General features: G+C 38.7%; 1 protein-coding gene across 1 annotated transcript; it reads right to left on the bottom strand.

Annotated features, from left to right (window-relative positions):
- Window positions 1-18,003: 18,003 nt before the first annotated feature.
- On the bottom strand, window positions 18,004-19,395 carry LOC141900877 (uncharacterized). Its single transcript, XM_074787935.1, has one exon. The coding sequence runs from the start codon at window positions 19,297-19,299 to the stop codon at window positions 18,049-18,051; it is 1,251 nt and encodes a 416-aa protein (XP_074644036.1). The 5' UTR covers window positions 19,300-19,395; the 3' UTR covers window positions 18,004-18,048.
- Between the last annotated feature and the right edge of the window lie 296 nt (window positions 19,396-19,691).

Here is a 19,691-nt window from a genome sequence, read left to right as displayed (position 1 = left end):
GATTTACTTGTGGTTGAACATAGACCCGATGAAATATAATTCCAATTTACCACAATCTACCATTGTCTCTTTTGTGGTGGTTATTGCGATAAATCAAAGAATGACTGAAAATCTAAGACTTGCACTGATCAATATTTAGTGTAAGATATCAGAAGGTTTCCGAAGAAATCGAGTTGTCAGCGCGTTAGCGACGAAATCCGAGCTTATATTGATACGCAATTAGAGGATTCACAACCGAAAACCAGGTATTATTCGACGCATTATCTTCGCGGTTTCGCTCAAATATTTTCTTATTAGTTCCGTAACACTCGAGCTTTCTGGCAGCGATCGAAAAAGATCATCTTCAATTCGTGGATGAAAATGTCGGGAATTTCTTATACGTGGAAACGTCGCTGCTCTTGTGATAAGTGGATATCAATTTCGCTTATCAGTAGTGTAGTGTTGAATGACACATTATCAAGAAACTTTCTTCTTTGAATTCAACAAAATTTTCTACACAGACTCGTGGTATATATTCACAACCAGTGAGATATGAGTAGGCCTGTGTTTGGACTAGCATTCAGAAACGAACATAACGTAAATTTATTGAGTAAATACATATCTCTGTGTGTCACCCTGAGAATCGAATCGTAGATATCATTAAACCAACTGAATAACGATCAATACAATTTGTATCAAAACAGAATATACGGCGTTAGTTTTGCGAGCAATTGAGCTCCCCTTGGATTGGTATGTTATCCTTAGCGATGCACCAACAATTTCTTCCGCCGATTACGAAAGGTCGTTGGGCAAACACGTCGGTCCATTTAGATATATATATTTCTTCACCTGTTGAGCCGATAGAATTCTAGAAGCCGGAATTACAAGAAAGCAAATGTGAATCAACAGTACTTTGTATGACTGGTTTTTAGACGTGAAAGCGCCACCTGTCGTAGAAAGAGAAACCCCAGCATTTCAGAAATGGTTGTAATAGTCTGATCTATTTGTGTTATTCGAGCATTGTTATTATAACAACAACCTAAACTGCAGCAGCACGCAACCAACAGCAATCCTCGAATAACTTCTAATAAGCACCTGTCTTTTTGGTCGCGTGCTGATTTCTCTGAAATTATTTCAGTAAAACGATTTTGCTTGCTAATGGGAAGCTTGCTGCGGGTTGTTTATTTGTTTTCAGCTGCGTGCAAGCAATTTCGACCGTAAGAAGTCTTTAAAAACGTAAAGAAATCGAAAACAGATCGAATAGATGGTTTCGATGGTACGCAGTGATCCGACGTTCAACAAATCAAATCGGATTGAAACCATCACAAAGATTCCCGTTCAATTTACATAGATATTCATTTATAAAATAACAACAATACAATCCGACCATAGATATAACTTTGAGTGTACGCTGCTGGTGGTGCATGTGCTTTTATTCTCATCATTGAAGTATAGTTGGATAAGGGGTGGGGCAAACATACATACGCCAGACATTTGTTCCGACAAAGACGCGAAATTGCGTAGAAACTAGAAATACTTAATTAATAGCTCCTAAATAGTGAACAAATTAGCCCCGTAATTTCGTGTGCGCGTGGCCTGATTGGACTCCCCGGGCTGGACACGTTGAAGTCAATGATGAACTGGTCGGTAGATTCAGGTGAAAAGATTCCCGCAGTGACGATTTTAAGGCTTCTCATCGCTAACATGGCCGTAGTAACGTTTTGTCATTATTCCGCATTGATTTCTGTATAAACATAAATGGTTGTTATATACATATTCCCCGATTCAAACACAGACACACATATCCCCGGTTTTATGAATCAAACATATAATTTGAAGAACTTCGATATCTATTTGCGAACAAAGGACCAGTAATATGTAGCATATTTCAACTTGCAAAACAACACGTGCTTCAAAATGAAAGATGCATCTGCGATAAAATTCAATACCACTTTAACTGGTGGTAAAATGAAATCAGCCACGATAGAAACAGAGCTTTCATGATACGTGATAATATAAGTACTGCTTCGCGTCAATGCGGTCATTAGCTTTTGAACTAAAAATTGAATTAGTCATTTTAATGATTTATACTCGTCGGAATTTCATCAATATTTATATAAATAGTACCAGTTGAAAGACGAGTTTTCACTGCAAATCAACTGATGCAATTGATTCGGTGTAAGTGGAGACTTTTTGCCTTAAAGAGAAATTCAATCGGTCGAATTATCGGAGATTTCAATGAAGCGCGTGTTGTGACATGTTATAAAACTGATAACTCGATATTCGATCGTAAAACACACCCAAAATCTAGACCAGGTCACGTGGCTTCTTGCCACGTATAAGTGAAATGTATTTCAATAATATTCATTTCAAAATGCATCGCCTCACATCAATATTTAAACGGAATCGCCTCACAACATTTGGTGACATCTATCGTTTAATTTCTGGTTGAACCTTTGTTGTTTCTCTCCCGAAATCACATAGTATTGCACCGAAGTTTTTGTGGTTTTACGGAAAAAAAAGTTTTGTAAACGAAAATCCAGAATCGATTTCGAAATATGACATTTATGCGGTCTTACTAAATACATTGTTTATAAATGGTTGACGTTGAATCCTATTTTTAAGACATCAACAACATTTTGAAAAACGACACCCAAATTATGAAGAAGCTTTATTGATATAGGGTAAATTCGTTAAGTATATTTGAAATGCATACTGTTTACACGTGGCAGTTGTTTTAAAAAGACAATACCTCACGGCAGCCATAGATCGAATCAATACGTGAAGAAGAATCAGTTGTTTCTGTGTGAAATAGATAAATGATGTTCCACGTCACACAAGAATGACCTGGAGGCAGCTCAGTTGGTTTCAGGCAGTATTTCAGTGATGTAAACAAACTCAAAGGCGTTTCCTAAACGGACACTTCTTTTTCATTAGCCTTTGGTCATTTTGCGTTCCATTCACTAGTGGTAGTCTATGGCAGTTCCACTGGTTGTGAGTTAAGACTCATATAGTTCACTTAATAAAAATGAACTAATTTCAACTCAAATTTAACCTTAACACCATGGATAATTTCCATGCACAGACTCCTGCTATGTCGACATTTCCCTCAAGTGCCGATGTAGGTGGGCGGACTTCAGATCCCCAGGAATCGGGGATACCTTGAAAACACGGATACTTTTAGGGCATTCTGAGAGTTTGCGTATCATATTTCACAAGAATTGTTTGGTTTGAAAAAAAAAAATAAAATGCGCTGGATTTCAATAGTCGAAATCTACCATTGATTTTCACATGACGTCAAAAGGGCCTGTCTGGATGAGGTAATCATAGAAAGTGACTAATAAAACAATAAAAATACAATTTTATTGTGCCCATTCTAAGATGATCAATTCAGTAATAGCTCCCTTGCCATCATTCGATGATTTAGGGAGCCCTCTTTCAAAAATATTCAAATAATTTATACTTCTATTCAAATCTTTGTTAGTGATATAATAATGCGAGGTTAATAACGCACGAATTCTCCCATTGGACTCGCATTTCTACCCGATAAAAACTATTATGGAAGCAAAACGGTAGCAGCGCTGAGTCGAAAAATACGGGCGTGAAAACACAGCTCATATTTGTATCAGGGCAGACAGAGCGACATATTTTTGTGACGTTATTAAATGCAGTTATTGAAGTGAAGCGGGTAACACAATGTGATAGTAGGTGATTGGTTTTTAATGGGCAATCATTTTATAGTAGTATTCCATGAAAAAAAAATAGAATAAGAGTCACGTGCTGCTGCAATTATATGTGGGCAAATATAGACTAAACAATAATCCAACCCACAACAACGGCTCAAACGCGATGCATCCCGCCTCAATGCTCTAAAGTGTTTACTCAGAATTATCAATGGTGGCTTTCAAAAACCCTCCTAATTTTATCCACTTGACAAAGGCTTCGATGATATCTAGTAAAAAGAATCAAAATGATTCCGACGCAAAACTAGGATATATTTCTCTTTTTTTTACCATTTCGAAGCAAACGTGAATCATCATCACTCGTGATTCACAAGTCCTTTTAACTTTTTTGCGATTGATTAAAATTCACAAGTCACAAAAAACGTTTCTGATAAATGGCAATTAAACGTGCCGAAATTAGATAGGGGTTCAGCGGCCAATTGCATTGTCAAAGAAAATTACAGATTATGCTATTTGTTCGAGCATTATAACTTTAAATGTACATCGGTAGTGAAAATTAGAGGATCTTCAAGCCATTTACACCCACATGTTAACATGATTCACTATTCATACACGACACACGTGAGTCGAAATCGAGTGTCGTCGGGTGTTGTTTGAAAAAAGCGGGTACAGACAATTACCAAATAAACTGCCGATCGCTTTTGAGAACGGTAGCTGTTATAGTGAAAAGAAAAGTGGTGTACGGGCGGTCTGCAGGTGCATATAACAAATGCCTCATCAAAGTCTATCAATTGGTGTATTATATATACACTTAGTCATAGCTGTCCCCAATTATTATTTTCTAATTACATTTAACGTGCACTGTTGGTTCAAATAACTCATTATATCGAGTAAACAATATGATATGCACTATATATGTGAGGGTATTCATTGTGAACCGAAAGCCCGGTACGTGTGCACGACGATCAATGACTGGACGACTGGTGATTTCTCATTGAATGATTGTTGTTTAACAGAAATTGAAACACATTAGATAAATTATTGACAAAACGTTTCTGAGAGTGAAATAAAATAGACGCGATCCAAGTCTCTGAATACTGCCCGTCACTGCTCACCGGACAGTTCTAATGTTAACAAACTTTTCTGGTTTTTACACGACTTAATGGTGGCCTCGAGCGCATCCAAAACAGTTCTTTTCTCCTTACAGCTTTCCTTAGCTTTACATATAAACTCGAGGGCATCTTCTATACAGTCTAATGTTATATCATCTCGATATTGATAGGAAAAAATCCCCACGATGTAGCGAATGATTTTCAGTTTGATCCAGTCTAAATCATAACTCTTCAATATCTCCTCGGCTTCCTTCACAGTTTCAATATCGCCTTGGTCTTTTAATTTGAGGAATCCTGTCAGACTGAGAGGATGTTTGTAGTCAACTTTTGAGAACTGGAAACTATTCATGAAATAACGCACGAATTTCATCACAAAATGCAGCCACGTTTTAACATACGGCGTGAATACTGAGAAACATTCCAGAATTTCAACTACGATCTGATTTTCTTCCTGCTGTTGAATCCGTCGATGCAGCCGTTCTTCTATTGCTTCGATTCCCTTTAATTGTTCATCAAATCTGTCATCCAAACCATCGAGGCGTTGTTGGAGTAAGTCTAAACGTTGTAAGTTGACCATGAATGGTTTGGATGAAGCCTCTGATATCTTTCTGAGCGCAACAGTTCGTAACGTTGTTGCCCTGTTATAACCTGGACAACAACAACCAGTTTACAGGTCAATGATCCAGGGCCCAGTTGCACAGTCGTAAGTTCAGTCCAAAAGTTGTCTTGAATCTTAAGACTGAGCTACATTTGATCGGCTATAAGAAGTGATCAGCTATAGTCATGGGTTGGTTCCATAGTCGAGACTTAAGTCCAAAAGTGGTCTTAAATCTTCAGACTGGTCTTAAGCTGTTAGATTAGCTATAAAACTAAGATAGTCTTAGACTGGTCCAAAGTCTAAGCCCTGACTATGGAACCGGCCCATTGGTCTTAGATCTAAGCTATGACTGTGGAATTTTCCCCTGGTTTTATAGTATACATCCGTCCGATACATTCGCATTTTCCAGCAGTTCTCGTTTCACGCTTGAAAGATACAAACTTTAGAAGTATTTGAATTTAAATGCAACGACTGCAGTGATATAGTAGTTCTTTATTTGTTTTTTTTCCAATACGAAACGACATCAACAATTATGATATTGAATATAGGACCTACGGCTTCGACGTGTTATCTGGCGCGACCCTTTGACTCCAACGTCTCCAGCTTTCTTGAATATTGCCTGAAGAAATATAAACACTGGCTGACACTAATCCTTATATATCAAACAATATTAAACATCAAACCACGAATAGGAAAACATAGTTTCATTCATTGAATTAGGATGTGGTTGATATGTCTAGTTGTATATTTCACGAAGAATTTGTGCTCGGTTATTTCTCCTGTAACAAACCACCATCATCAGGAGGCTTTTACAGTTGTCCGGTTACAGGAAACAATCCCGATGTAATTTCACCATTTCTAGAATCAAATCTGACCTTTTTAGACTTTTCGCCGGCCACACACAGAGTTTTATCAACTCTAAGTTGCCCAATTAAGTTCGCTTTCAGTTGCCTGGTTTTACCGAAATTGCCTGCTTCTCGGCGTGACTCCGATTTACTCGTCAGACACAGGCCAAACTTATCATAACCTATTGCTTGGAAAATATCAAACCTGTTATAAGTAATTGCTTGAAATAGCTGTGATTGCCGTTGTTGATAAAACATCTCGCATTAGACTCTATCGGGTAATAATTCTAGGAACCGGAAACGCGCAATCATACCTAAAATTAGGACTTATGTGTCTGAATGGAAATTCGGCGATGGCTATTGCGCTATGGAGCCGCCCGGCTTGCGAAAAAAAACTACAAAATACTCTCCGACTATTTACACGTGGAAAATTACCAAAATATGAAAATGGACAATATCTATGAACTTGAGTTACGAAATTACCCCCTCTTCGATTTGATTTGCTTTGGGCACCAAATCATATGAATCAATCTTTATGTACGTAAAGGACCATTAACACGCCGACCTGAAGCAATGTTAAAGGTTTTGATACTTACTCGAAACTGGACTGTCAGTCGCTGTGGCTTTGTTGTCGGATGATTATAGAGAGAATCGTGCTTTTAAAACAGTAGATTTCCTAATTAGGAAACGACACCTACAGCGAAATATTAACATCCCCAGAAAGCAGGTGACATTCTGACCTTTTAGCATCATCGACAGCTATATGATGTAATTTAGCCACGAGGTTTCTAGCTTCTATTTCTGTTAGTGATTAACATCATTCTCTTCCGTACGGAGACATCAGGTGCCCCATATGGAAAACTACCTCACTGTCATGTTTAACTTAGCTTAATTAAACGAGAACACGCTGTAACTTTGACATCGCCCTGGGCTCGAACACAGGGCAGCCATCCCCATGAGAGTGACAACAAATTACCAACATTGGGATGTTTGCAAATTGTGCATTTTTCCTGTCAAAGCGGAAGTTACTAATGAAGGCATAGTGATCGTCTGCTCCGGGGAATGTTGGTAATGCCACCAATTTTCTTACACAACCTCACGTTGTTTGTTTGACTCGGTTGATGGTAAACTGCCACGGGCCCGCCGATAAATATGGGCCGTTTTTATCTGTCTTAGTATTTTGATTTTACTAATATGCGTTCGTGTCACGAAAGGCCTTTTCTAAAAATATCGTTTATATAGCGAATTAACTATTGCGCCTCAGAGAATTGGCGATAATTGTTCATAGTCAAATCAAAATGGGTGTTTCAATTAATATTTCATGTTCTGGCTATAACTATATCACGTACGATAAGAGAGTATAGGCGTGGTAGGATTTATTTTTCTGCACAGCTCTCAACTACAAAGCCTGAAGCCAGTTCTAAACTTCAAAAACTTTTTGTTGAACTTTAACATAACAGGTGTCATATATCAGTTACACGCATGTAGAATGCCACAATTTGAATTGATGGACCTTAGATCGCAAGTCAATAAATAATATACTAAAGTGTCTAGAGCTATGTAGAGTGAAGTTATGTATGCCACGATTGTAGATATGTTCTTTTTCGTCACAGCAGGATTTTATCATAAATAGGCTAAAACAAAACAATTGGTTCCATGGCAGGAAGTAGCGTACTGCTAATTACCAAATTGTACCAATTTAGAATCAATTCTTAGAGGTAATTGACGCGAATTACTTTGTGGATAAACATACAAGCCATAATTACTGCATCGTTCAATATTGTTTTGATTTGTATAATATATATGTTTATTGGACTAAATGGTCATGATTTTAGTAACGTAGCCCAGTATGTCAATTGTCACTTCTGGGTAGAAAATTGCACATGAAATGTTGCGTATATTTCCATTCTTGCTTATATTTGTTGATAGACACAAACACCAACCCATTTGCAATATCTGAAAAAAAAAAACGAGCGGTTTTCCCACCAAAAGGATATCGACCTGTGGCGTGAACAATTTCCATTGTGAACCTGAAATAAGTTTATATCAAAATAATTGTAGTTGGTCGTGTCCTATTGATGTTGATAATGACAACCCCGATGGTTTTTTAGTCTGGCGAATGACGTTTTTAGACTGATGGTGGTGGTAGCGAAGTTTTTAATCTAATTACACAAATAACCGCAGCCGTCGCCGCTGCAGACATTTACTGTCGAGCGTGCAATTGTCAGTTAAGGTAATACGAGCGACCAGACACGTATAACATTTGAGTATTTGACAATAGGTTGTTTTTTTTGCTAGTACCATCATCCTTCAGTCATATTTTAGCGCACGTGGACGTCTGTGCCATTATACCGTTCTCTGCGGTCAGAATTCATCGCACAATTAAATACTACTTACACTATGGGAAACCCAAATTGCACTCACGTTGTACTTATAACGTCAGAGTTCAGAGAGTGAACTTATGGTTTTCATTCGAGCTAGTTTTAAAAATCTTTCCATTTGAACTTATCATTTCTATGACAATATGGACATTGAAATGAAGAAATCCACTAGTTTCACTATGTTTGGGTAACACACTCGATGACCTCAGTATTATAATCAGGCTAAATAATCTACCAAAATATCAAAGTTCCGAAAAGTATAGCTACGGTATAGATCTCGTCACGCCATCTCAGATTCAGATTCAGATTCAGATTCAAGATCTAAATCAAGTCCAGAAATAGCGTGAGGGTCGGGCTTTCAGACGTTGGTCGTGTGCGGATTAACCATTAATGATCACATCAAACATTATACAGGAATGACATTTTTACGACACAAATGTCAAATCATTGTTTTATTCCGTTAACAATATCCTCTGAGTGTGATTCACCGTTACTGCATTGAAATTATAAGTTCCATGAATATTTCTGTTCGTGTATTCTGTATTTCACTTGAAATCAAAAACACGAAGTGATTTTTATCACAAAAATTTACGTCTTTTAGTCATAGTATAGAATATCCGGTGGAGATTTCAAAGAAAAATGAAAAAAAAGTTCCAGGTGCTTAGAACTGAAAAGCTGCCCGATGCTGAAGGCCTATTATTCTATTTCGAGGAGGTTAAGATTATTAATCCCACGTGTTCGAGGAATATTAATCACTGGCAAACGGTCTTAACAAAACGTCAAATCCGATTTTAACTTATGATTGAATTGTTTTCGATGCGAGGGCGACTTTTTTCGGAGAGAATCCTCGCTTTTCAGAGAATCGTCACCGCTCGGCGTGAGAAAACACATCGTCAGAATAGGTTGCCACCAGCAACGGTATGCGACGCTTAAACGATGTGTGAAGAGAGTAGCGAGAGACCACTTATACAGGATTAGATGGATTAAATAATGATACAATTGATAGAAAAAAATCCTTCTCGCCCTCGCGTGTCTCTGATACAGAGTAATACAACTCAATATTCAGACAGTCGGATGTATAGAATGAGTCTATACAAAACGACGCTCGTTTCCTATAGAACGCGCACCTGCGTAATGAAGTGAATAATGATTCATGTGTGATAAATCATCGTGTAACAATTGACTTCAATTTTCTGGAAATAAATGCAATTCTGAAGGCAATTTTGTGGTCAGTGTTTAGCCACGATCACGCGAGCGTTTCTTACCCGGGCTGAATTTTCGACTCGTTCACATTGGTGCTAAATGGGCCCGTGCCTGTTTGTCAAGGTCAAATTTGGTCCGACCGAAAACATGGGACTGGAAGTCACTCGTCCGCTTGTCACAGCATCCTATTGAGATCAGCATATCGAGTGAGTGATTTGCGTTAGTAATTAGGCACGGGCCAAATTTGACTCGGTTCAGATCCGGGCCTATTTGACCTGGGCCAAATCTAACCTTTCTGACCTTGGGTTTAGTTACTTTCAACGTTGTGTCTAGAGTTCCACTGAGTCAGTGTATCATTGAAATTGCGACGTGCAACAGGTGTGTGACGGGACGTAAGAAAAACCTATCGCGTTGATCCGTATGAAAAAAAGGAAATTTCTAATAAAACTCTGTTGGAAACAACGGGAACAAAAACAAGATGTTGCAAGCAAACAGAAACAACGAACATCAAACAATAACGATTGGAATTGATTCGAGGGTTTGCAAAAACGCAGAGCACATATGGCGAAAAGACAGTTCAATCATATTGACTGAATTCAGGATAAAAACAAAAGCGTGAAAAAGATTTTTTTTTCTTTGGAAAACCGAACAGTGAACTCCATGTTCTATCGTGACATTTTCTACACATTTTTTTTGAAAGTCTAGAACCAGCTCAACGGAATACCAGGCTTTTAATTGCTATTCATATCTATTTTTGAGTTGAATTATGAATCATTACGCGATACGAGATGAAACATCGTTTTTCGCCTGAAGAGAAATTGACAAAATTTGGCACCTCCGAAGTAAATATCAGAAGTACTGCGTGGAAAACGAAAATGTCGGTGTTTTAAATCGATAAATTCTCGCGATTTACAAGAGAAAAATCATTTATAGAAATACGAAATTAGAATCAACTTGTAAAATGCACTGATACACGCGCTGAGGGCAATGGCTATTTGGTAAATTATCATCGATTTAAAATAACGACGCGATAGTGGTTTCATATTGAGAAATATTTATGTTGCATCTATAAATAATTCAGTTATTTTCATTAAAGACTATCATTCATTTATCTAATGAATAAATGCGTTAATTACGTGTGATATAAACGGTTAGGTGTTAAGTGAAAAATGAGTAAACGAGTTCGAGTCGTTCATCTACTTACAATAAACCGGAATTGATTAATCAATCGTTCAATCACCGGCGCGACATTTATTGAAGGGCGATGCATTCATTTGAAAATGGATAAACGAAGCTTCTTTATTACACGTTTAATAGATCGAAATCTATATAACATATTAGCGAAATTAGTTCATTCATAAACAGAGAACATGAAATGTTCTAATCGCGTATTATGCGCAAGTGAAGTCAAAGAAGGCAGATGATATCGATTGAATCAAAAAGAGTTCGTCATTGTAGAAGTCTTGTAGTATATACAAAGCTAATTTTCGATATTGGCGGTAATGACCGCTCAGTGTTGTTTACTGGTTCTATTGGAAGGTGATAGTTATGGTGTCCGATGTCGCAACCAAGGCGTGAATAAGAGTCGTGTATAATGACACTTATCCGTGCAGTTTACGACAAATACAACGGGTAATCAACGTACTCAGCGTGTTTTAATAACCACACTGTTATTGTATCGAGTGGTTTATAAACTATCTGAAGAGCTGTCCGACATCCATGGTAACACTTTGTCTCATATCATATACATACACTGCTGCCCCCTGGTCAGATATTTAATAAGTCATGCTATATGCCCTTTTAAGTGTTTTTTTCTCGAACTCTGAATGCGTTCGTCCTTGTTTGAAGACCGCATTGGTCGGCATGTGGTCTCTCTGGACGTCTTTATTATTCGCTCATTGTCGGACGGATAAATACATGTTTTCATTTGAAAGTTTACTACTAACCGACCCGACCATTAGGTTCCTTTATGAATTCAAAAACGAGAGAATTAATTTTTAGTTTAGCCCATAGCCCAAGGGTCAGTAATGATGCATTTTTTTTTATTTCTTGTTAAGAACTGTTTTGAATAGACGCACGGATAACCGTTATATTCATTGTGCCATCAACCGATGAAAAAGTAGCTTCACTATTTGGGCAGGGTTTTTCATAAGGCTGGCGTGTTTTGTTGAAATATGTTGTACCAACAAAGCACAACAGAAATCCTGTTTGAATAAAAACGTGTAGCGGCATTTCACGGCCTTATGATTTCTTATATTCCTGACGATTATCCTGTAGCTTTGACTCGGCCCTCCTGAGGTAGTTATTGTCCTATAAACATTACCGCTCAAACAATACCCAAACTGAGAAATATTAATGGTTTTCTTGAACGCCTTGGTTGTTTCTTACAGAAGGTTTTACTGTAGTAGATATTGTTTAGGATTTTTCCTGGTTTCCATTTTGCCTCCGGGCAAAGAAATGGCCCGCATGATTTTTCAAAGGACTATTTTGTGAAACCCAATTTCTGGGGTACACAATAGCATTGTGAAATGGTTGTTATTATTTCGAGAAAAGTTGGACCCCTGCTTCCAGGCAAACTGGCCTGAATTGAGAAGGTGTGTATACAAAATCAACAGGCTTTACAACATTCTGCCCGGTCATTATAACCAACTGAGGCCATATTCACAAATATCTGAGATAATTTTCCGGTTATACCCGAACCCCGAGGTCACTCGCTAATGCGAATGATCAGTAAAATAGACGTCAGTTAGAAAACCACCTTGACGTCCAATTATTTTCTCTACTGATGTTTATAGGCGAAGTTTCAATCATCTGCCGATTTTATGCCCGAGCCTGAGGTCGATGAGGGCCATAATTATTTACATACCGACACGTTCTAGTTTGTGGTAGAGACTGCGCTACCCCTGTTGTTAGGACTCAACTCTTAATCCAACGTTAATCCGTTTAACAATCATCCAGCAGATGCAGAATCTGCGCATTATTGATTTACATTAAGACCAGCATTTTATTAAAGTAGCGCAGGTACAATGGGTTTTCATACAAGACAAAGCTATCAATAAATGTTGGAAATTGGAAAATTGGAAATAAGTGAGAAATCAGCATGAGATCATAATGTCAAATCTCATAAACATCTGGGGTTAATGTCGAGATGAGGTGACTTTATACCGCCAAGAAAGAACAAAATCAATTGACTTATTAGTCTAAGATCTTGTTACGATGTTTATCTATTCCATTTCTAACTTAATGAAGTTTACAGACATTCGAGGGCTGCAGAAATAAAATGTTTGAATCGGAACAGGTTTGAGAAAGGCATCTTACACGAGTGAATTGGGTTTGTCAAACAGTGTGTATTAATTGGATCGAGACGCGGTTTCAGACACAACAATAAACATAATGTAGAATACAGAAATATAAAGAATAAGGTGGGCAAATAGAACAAACCTTGTCATGTTTTAATCCGAAATGAAAATAAAACTTCACGGTAGAAATATAAAGGTGCTTACAACGTATTGACGTTTTGAATACAGTTCTGCGACTGAATTGTCATCGTCGACAATAAATCAAGTTTTTAATTCATCAACTTTGTAAACACGCGAAAATGAAACATAAAATTGGTTTCTATTTATACGACTGACAACTGTCACTTCGGCTTTGTCGCCGCTATTAACTGATAAGAAGAGAAGATTGACAGACGTTGACACTAATTTATTACGCTCTATTAGGTGGCCATTCACGAAAACTCCTTTAAGAACTTCTTTCAGCGAAAATCTAGTTTATAATGAAAAAGAAAATTGATATTCTATAAACTCTGGAAGAATCGTATTTACAACAACATCCACTTCTATGTTATTCCATATCGTAGTATCATATTCATTCTGTTTTTATAATCGTCTATAACTCTAATATTTTAACGCCCACTTCGAGGTTCAAATGTTTCGCTTGTATGCACAAAATCGTAAAAATCAATTGACACGAGTACCATGTGTCTAGGGTGGATCTGTCAGTGTTTGTTATTTCCTGAAATACGGCGTATAATGTATTTGATCGCCTGCAGTCACATTTTCGGCGGTATTTATACTCTTAACGCGTTACTTAACGATTATCTGTCACGGTGGTTCCATTTTGTTTTCGGTTATCGATTCAACGATGTTTGAAATGTGGACCATAAAACTCGTTTTAGAGTCCACGAGCCCATCGTTCAACCGAGCAATTTTCTTCTCAAACTTTTATCGAAATACTTACACCAGATGTTATTGATAGAATTGTGAGCGGAAGACCCGATCGCACGAGCCATTTTTTGACCGGTGCCAGATTCGATCCGGGCTAACCGTTCGAACTGGTGCCAAAAGCCCAATTTGGCCCGATCAAAAGCGACTATATCCGCGTTCATGGCTATAGCCAATACATTTACCGAAATATGTCAAGATGAAAATCATTCAGGGCATCTTTCCTATAACTAGTGCACGTCTCAAAAGCTATGACCCTGAAAATACGAGGAAAGTTTCAGGGTATCCATTTGTCAAACTCTACTTAGCGAGGAAATTGATATAGAAAGTAGAAAGTATATATCATTCGTTGACAGCGACAGTCTCATGTCTGCGCGTTCACCGTAATTTGTAACTGTTAAAGTGTCTGCAATTCTGCAAAATATTGAAAACACTGATTTGCTTTGGTGCTACATATGCCAATAATGACTGCATACGAAACAAATAACCATGCATTGACAGTATCGGGATGACTAATGCCACCACAGATCCTCGGCTAATTGCATGATATCAATTTTATTTTGACACCGATAATATGACGAAATTATATCTATTACAAAGCGAGTTTATCCTCAAAGGTGAGAGCTAACTACCCAGGGGAATTCATACACACCGTAGACAACATTTGTCATCGCTTTGGAAAGTTCGTTCTTGTACTGATTAAGTCGGATGTCTAAAGCAGTTCCTGTTTTCTTCGCCGTCGATTCTAAACTAATGAGCGACTGTGAAAACAATACCAGGATTTAGGAACGAGAAATAAAACTTCCTGAAGGAATCCTAGCGGGGAGGGGCGTTGGTTAAAGTTTACTTTCCTAACTGTCTTCTAAAAGTTTACCAGTGACGTTGACGATTACACGTACATCTCCGTGACGTCGACAACTGTGATGACATCACTTAGGTATACGTGACGTCAGAACTGTTCACGTCCCTGTAACGTCAATAATCGTGCGTTGTTTCCTAAAATGTTGATTTCGTGTATATTACATCGCTAAACAAAAAAAGATACGATTTCTATATGATGTCATCGAAATATATCGACTGATACTCGGATGTTGTGTGCGCAGTACACACCCTTTTATCTGTATCAACAGCTGACGGCAAAAATCGAACGTGTTTACAACGTAAAATCGGTAAAATGTTTTCCGATTAGGGAAAAACGGAGCTTCGTGCGCCTACCGGTAAAATAATTACATAGTTTAATACGCAACACGGTTTTACAATGGAACAATTATATCGTATAACGTTCTGGTAGTATCGGTCGTCGCCCAGTTACGTCATCTCTCTCTCTCTCTCCTCTCTCTCTCTCTCTCTCTCTCTCTCTCTCTCTCTCTCTCTCTCTCTCTCTCTCTCTCTCTCTCTCTCTCTCTCTCTCTCTCTCTCTCTCCTCTCTCCTCTCCTCCTCCCTCCCTCCCTCCCTCCTCCCCTCCCTCCCTCCCTCCCTCCCTCCCTCCCTCCCTCCCTCCCTCCCTCCCCCTTCCCTCTCTCTCCCTCCCTCTCCTCCCTCCCTCCCTCTCTCCATCCCTCTCTCCCTCTCTCTTCTCTCTCTCTCTCTCTCTCTCTCTCTCTCTCTCTCTCCTCTCTCTCCTCTCTCTCCCTCTCTCTCCCTCTCTCTCCCTCTCTCTCCCTCTCTCTCCCTCTCTCTCCCTCTCTCTCCCTCGCTCTCCCTCTCTCTCCCTCTCTCTCCTCTCTCTCCCTCTCTCTCCCTCTCTCTCCCTCTCTCCCTCTCTCTCTCCCTCTCTCTCCCTCTCTCTCCCTCTCTCTCCCTCTCTCTCCCTCTCTCTCCCTCTCTCTCCCTCTCTCTCCCTCTCTCTCCCTCTCTCTCCCTCTCTCTCCCTCTCTCTCCTCTCTCTCTCTCTCTCTCTCTCTCTCTCTCTCTCTCTCTCTCTCTCGTCTCTCTTCTCGCAATACCGTCTCATCTATAACCGACATGAAAGCTAATCATGTTTTGTGACAAAATATTTGCAGATTCGCTTCCTCATTTTACTTCATCAAACGTAATTAAGCCTCGTGGGAGAGGGTTTTTGCGTGTTGGCCGACGGACGTCGTGAACACAAGGGGCTTACCTACGGAAGTGAAGAAGTTGCGATCTTCTTGCCGACTATTATTGGCCATAATTATGACCGGATTATACCTTAGCTCGCTGCAAATAACAGTCGTGTAGTTGATGAGTTGGTAGTTTTACAAAGCAATGACAGCATCAGAACAGACGGTACAAAGTTGCAATTATCGAAAGTAAAACATTTTCGGTCTTTGATGCGATCGGTTCATTTGAATTTCAATTCTCATGTATAAACCGACCGAAAACCGAAAGGGAAGTGGAAAAAAACTGAAATAATTCTCGAACTAAAGAAAGAAAGAGATATTGTGCGTACGTTCCAATTATCGTAATGTTTAATTCATTTCGAGTCGAATGACTGTGTTTATTTGAACAATTTCATGGATAGAGGAAATCTCCGATATGAAATGCACATTTTCTCGAATAACCGAATTAATCGATAAAACCGTCGCTTATAGGCAAAATAGATATCTATAGATAGAAAACAAATAGAGCGTTACTGACAGTAAATCTCAGAAATCGAACTGAGGAATTATTTGAACGTTATTTACAATAAATAAGTTGATTTATTGAATAATGTTGATGTCTTCGGGATACGTGACAAGTATTTAAAGTATAAACATATCTAGTTACGAGTCTTCATGCTTCTGACTTGTATTTGCGGAAAAACATCTTCCTGAATTTTCCGGAAAATTCTGTAATGTGTAATTTCTGGACTGTATTTGTATTTCATTATGTATTCGGCGTGTTTGAAATTATAACATATTTTCTTACCGAAAGATTGTATTTTATAAAACCATATACATTCTGACTATTCGGCTCTGTCGTACAGCGCTGTGAGGTGAGACAGATTGATATGAAAGCTCTTCCAGTTTTTTAAAAACTATCTTGTTGTAAAGACCCCCGCAGGGTTTTGTTTCGCTCGGTAAGGCTATGAAAGCGGTACGACTTCCGGGGCTGTGAAGCTCGAGGCACCGTAGGCTTTGAACGCAGACCGTGCAGTTGAAGAAAAGACAAAATGAACCATCATTTTTGAAGCTCTGAAGCGATTTTCAAATATACAAATGTAATTACATAATGTTTAAGGATGTTGTTTGTGTTTTTTTTTATGAAAGGCGTAACCAACATCTTCACTCTGTATCGATTTTATACGTTCCAAGCCTTCCTACGCTTACATGCTTGTTTTGAAAATTGTCCGGAATCGTTAAAGCGACACATCATGAATATTATACTCGGTGTTTTGGTGATTTTTAAGGTGTTGTCGTGTTGTTGAATTGCCTCGATAACTCTTATACAATCTCCGTTTTCAAACACACAAGTATCTGAGATCAATGCATGAAACTGTACACTCGGGCGCGGTCCTTATTTCCTCGTGTTAATCATTTTTAATCGAATTCAATATCAAAAACCTAAAAAAGCTACCACTCGAGAGATGTTTTATGTTTTGGGGCAGGTTTGTACGCGGCAAATTCTAAAATTGCAGACTCACGGAGAGGATGTATTTGCCTGACGTAATCTCAGGATCAGTTGAATTAGTCATTGAGGTTTTTTTCAAATCGATGCATATAAACCTATGCTATACCTTAAATACATCTGTCAGGATTCGCCAGGTGTCACTAGTAAAAAGTGGAAAAAAGTCCAGAAACTATTGATTCTATAGTTACTACTAATCCAAATACCTCCTTTACACAAACATTTCATAAAAGTTATCAATTGTTTTGAATATTATAAAGAGCTTTATATTTCAACCGATCGAATTATTACAAATGATGGCAAAACATTAGATACTGATAAATGACTAGTACGGAGTTTAGCACATACAGTTAAAATACGTATATACTCACTTTAAATAGTTTTAGTTTAGAAAATTGATATCCTACGATATATATATATATATATATAGATAGTTGAATGATATATCATAAACTAATTTGTCCGATTGATAATAGTCACAGATTGAGTTCGTTCACTGTGCGCCGGTTTGGGCGAGGTTTGTTGATGTACGGATAGGTTCGTCGGTCCAGTTTGACCTATTTGAGATAGCGGTAAGGTCCGTATCGATGGGTGATGATACCCTGCGCCGGTGAATGCGGGGTGAGTCGCTGCCGATAATGAAGGGGAAAGCTGCGAGGACTGGTAGAAAACTGGATTCGTCGAGGCGGTTCGTAAAGAATTCCAGAATGACACGGCAGAAGCAGCAGCTGCGGCAGCGGCAGCGGCTGGGGGTGATGTACTCGGCGGAACGGTTGTATCAGTAGCTAACAATCTGTCCATTGAAAATGCTCTCGATGGTAATAACGAAGACACGTTCCTCGACATGAAATGTTGGCTCGGGTCTAAAAGACCGTACGAGAACCCGTAACGACCTAACGCATTGACTGCGTTCGGATGCTGCAGCAGAACTGGTGACATTGGCCATACTGGTTTCCCTTGTTGAGTTAACGAGTAAATGTCCGGAAATCTAGTGGGAAGAGCCGAGCGCCTGAAGGCAGCGAGTCGACTCCTCGAGGCCGCAGTCGACCTTCTTCTCAGTTTACCTGTCGTACCGCCAATAAATACATCATCACTCGAAGGATCTAACATCCAATAGTTACCTTTACCCGGATCATCGTAATGTCTTGGTACTTTAACGAAACACTTATTCAAACTCAGATTATGACGAATTGAATTTTGCCAACCTTGTTTATTATCTCTGTAATACGGAAAGTTTTTCATAATGAATTCGTAAATTCCGTTTAATGTGAGTCGTTTTTCGGGTGAACTACGAATCGCCATCATTATCAACGCGTTATAACTGAACGGCGGTTTCTCACCGCGGCTATTGTTCGCCTTAATCTTATCATCAGTCGATTTTAACTCCATTTCTTCGCCATCTTCAGTTTTATTAAGTCCTAATATCAAATGATCGCTATCGGTTTTAAACTCGACAGAATCGTCGCCGATTTCGGGCACCGGCGATGACCCTCCGCTGCCGATTTCATCAACATCAACAGTTTCGACGTCCAGATTTTCCGAATCTTCGCGATGACTTTCTCCATTTCTGAGATAGTTATTATTTGTGGAAGTATTTTCCATCGGTTCATCTTCTTCCATACCGAGAACGCTACAAATACTAAACGAACAGCGCCGTTTTTGAGTTGACGGCTTCATTTCTAAGCTGTTCGACGACGACAACATCTTTGTAAACTTTCAAACAAGTTTTGTAGCATAGATTGTAAAATATCCTTTATGAATAGTGAAGTTATTGTAGAATATGGTGACAATCAGCTGACAACCGTTCTATAATACTGCACTTCAATTGATGCTATTATACTGCGTCGACCAATCAAGCCATCTCGCTCACGCCTCCATCGGCAAAATTCCCGCCCCTGAATCATAATTCCTCGTAGAATAATAAAAACATAGATCCTACAGTTATTATGTATTTAGAACTTATTAATTAATAAATAACGTTTTTTTCTGGTTGACTGGACTTTTTCACCGAGAGAGTTGTAACCGGGTGTAAACAGTGACCTTGCCTGACTCGCGTCTCGTGACCTCGCGGGCTGATTCGATAATTCAAATCAATT

The sequence above is a fragment of the Tubulanus polymorphus genome, chromosome 1, assembly GCF_964204645.1.
Source record: "Tubulanus polymorphus chromosome 1, tnTubPoly1.2, whole genome shotgun sequence".
Lineage (NCBI taxonomy): Eukaryota > Metazoa > Nemertea > Palaeonemertea > Tubulaniformes > Tubulanidae > Tubulanus > Tubulanus polymorphus.
Note: the sequence above shows the minus strand (reverse complement) of the source record. Positions and strands in the feature narration are given on the sequence as shown.

What these genes read in the sequence shown, in the direction of transcription:
- LOC141900877 (XM_074787935.1), bottom strand. Translation starts at nt 19,299, where the DNA reads ATGTTGTCGTCGTCGAACAGCTTAGAAATGAAGCCGTCAACTCAAAAA.